The 2,011-nt window shown below is 36.6% G+C and overlaps 1 protein-coding gene across 1 annotated transcript; it reads right to left on the bottom strand.

Moving 5' to 3' along the window:
* Nucleotides 1-973: 973 nt before the first annotated feature.
* On the bottom strand, nt 974-1,864 carry LOC120260071 (mannose-specific lectin 2-like). The gene has a single exon (XM_039267517.1). It carries the CDS (start codon nt 1,862-1,864, stop codon nt 974-976), a length of 891 nt encoding a protein of 296 aa, XP_039123451.1.
* Nucleotides 1,865-2,011: the final 147 nt, after the last annotated feature.

Here is a 2,011-nt window from a genome sequence, read left to right as displayed (position 1 = left end):
CATTCATCATTAGACATAAAGACAACACCATCTTGTATAAGAAATTAAACTATTATAATAGGAAAAGGAATAAGAAACAAGAATAAGAAAAATCAACACATCAAATGAAAACATACATCAAAATTATCATTTGAAAGAAAATAGCATGCATATGTACAAAATCTAGTAAAGGATAAGTAAATAAATGCAACGACACATTAAACCTTAAATATTTTACTTGAAAACATGCATAAAGACACAATTGCCATAAATCGGTACCCTAAACCATTACCTAATGAGATGAATACTAAATTTTAGGGCACCAAACAAGAGAGCGAAAAAGTAAAAGAAATGGAACATTACCTCAGGCTCCTCATCCAGAAGGTCGCCACTACGACATTTTCTTACTTTATCGGCCGACTCCATGAAGAAAGGAAGATCAATGCCAGGGTATTTGAGTGGTTGCTTCATTCCTTGTATTTTATTACATAAATATTAAAATTATCATTAAATCTAATAAACTTTAAAAAATATTTTATGACAAGGCATTTTTAACATTATTAATATTAGGGCTATTTACTCTCATAAATATAAACATCTTTTTAAACGAGACGAAGACAAAATTTTAAAAAATAAGATATTAGTTATAGAACTATTAAAAATAACAAGTAGGTTGAATTTTTTTTTTTTCAAATGTGACTGTTAATATAAAATAGAAGAGTATCAATCTAAGATAAATGAGCTAAATTCTGGAGAGAAAGGAGCAAGATTATAATAAGAAGAAAGAATATAATAACAAAGCGAATTTTTTTATTTAAGCTAGAGCAAGGTTACACATGCAGACAAAGATTTAGAAGCAGCAGCAGAATAGCATATGTAGCCAACTGATCATACAAAGCAAGAAATAACATAATACAAGAAAAAAAAAAGCACACGAGTGGAAATTACTTTTTTATATGAACACGAGCATCTCCATAGTAAAAGCTGCAAAAGTCTAAACTGTCACCATCTTGATATTCTCAGCAACAACAACAGAAACAGCAGCAGCAAAAGAAGAAGAACCATCATAAAGCCAAGTCTTAAGTCCATAAATAGAAATCCGACCATAATACCGCAGAAGACAAACATAAAGTTTCTCTTCCGTTGAACATCCACCACTCCACTGTGTAAAAATCCCAGATTCATTATACCCTTGAAGAAGAAGCTCTCCATGAGACGTAAGCTCAAGGAAGCACTGTGTTGGTTCAGCACTCGTTGGCGCTGATGACCATATAGTGTTGCCAGTATCATCATTCACAGCGAGTGCACACTTTTTAGTAATAGTGGCTGAAACCTCGCCATTTTGTGCAATAACAACATCACCATTTGCACTGCCATTGGCCATGTTACCAGAGAAAAGAATGTAATCTGTGGACGCTGTCTTGATTTTTTCATGGTTATAGCCTGGGGTGGGTTTGTTCCAATTAAATAAAGTTGAATGATTGACACCATTATTCCAGATGGCAGGCCCAAAGATACCGAGCTTGCCGTCTACAAATAGCAAAGCGAATCGGCCGGACTTGGTCTTCGTGCTGATGGCTTGAGTGAGGGTTCGCTCGTTATCAGGGACGAGAAGAAGTTGGCCATATTTGTTGAGTAAGAGGGCACAGTATGTGGTGGTGGTGCTGGTGTTGAAGTCTAGGACGGGGCTTCCGGCTTTGTAGAGGATAAGGCCACAGTCGTTGGATAGGGATAAAGTTAGGTCACCATCAGTCACACTTTGGCCGCCGAAGAGGAATTGGAGAGGCTCCGAGAACATGGCTTGGGTTTTTGCATGGGAGGATGATGGGAGGATGAGAAGAATTAGGGCGAGGATTAATGGGAGAAGATGATAGTGATCAGCCATTGGTTTTTGTTGGTTTTGGTTTCTTAATTTGAGTTTGTGTGAGCTTGAGGTGCATGTAAGGTTGCATGGATATTTATAGATGGGAGGAAGGTGGAAGTTAATAATTGAGGGGTGGTTTGGTCAATTTACTTGCATGGACTAATGTGA

This window comes from Dioscorea cayenensis, chromosome 5 (assembly GCF_009730915.1).
Source record: "Dioscorea cayenensis subsp. rotundata cultivar TDr96_F1 chromosome 5, TDr96_F1_v2_PseudoChromosome.rev07_lg8_w22 25.fasta, whole genome shotgun sequence".
Taxonomy (NCBI): Eukaryota; Viridiplantae; Streptophyta; class Magnoliopsida; order Dioscoreales; family Dioscoreaceae; genus Dioscorea; species Dioscorea cayenensis.
Note: the sequence above shows the minus strand (reverse complement) of the source record. Positions and strands in the feature narration are given on the sequence as shown.

What these genes read in the sequence shown, in the direction of transcription:
- LOC120260071 (XM_039267517.1), bottom strand. Translation starts at nt 1,864, where the DNA reads ATGGCTGATCACTATCATCTTCTCCCATTAATCCTCGCCCTAATTCTT.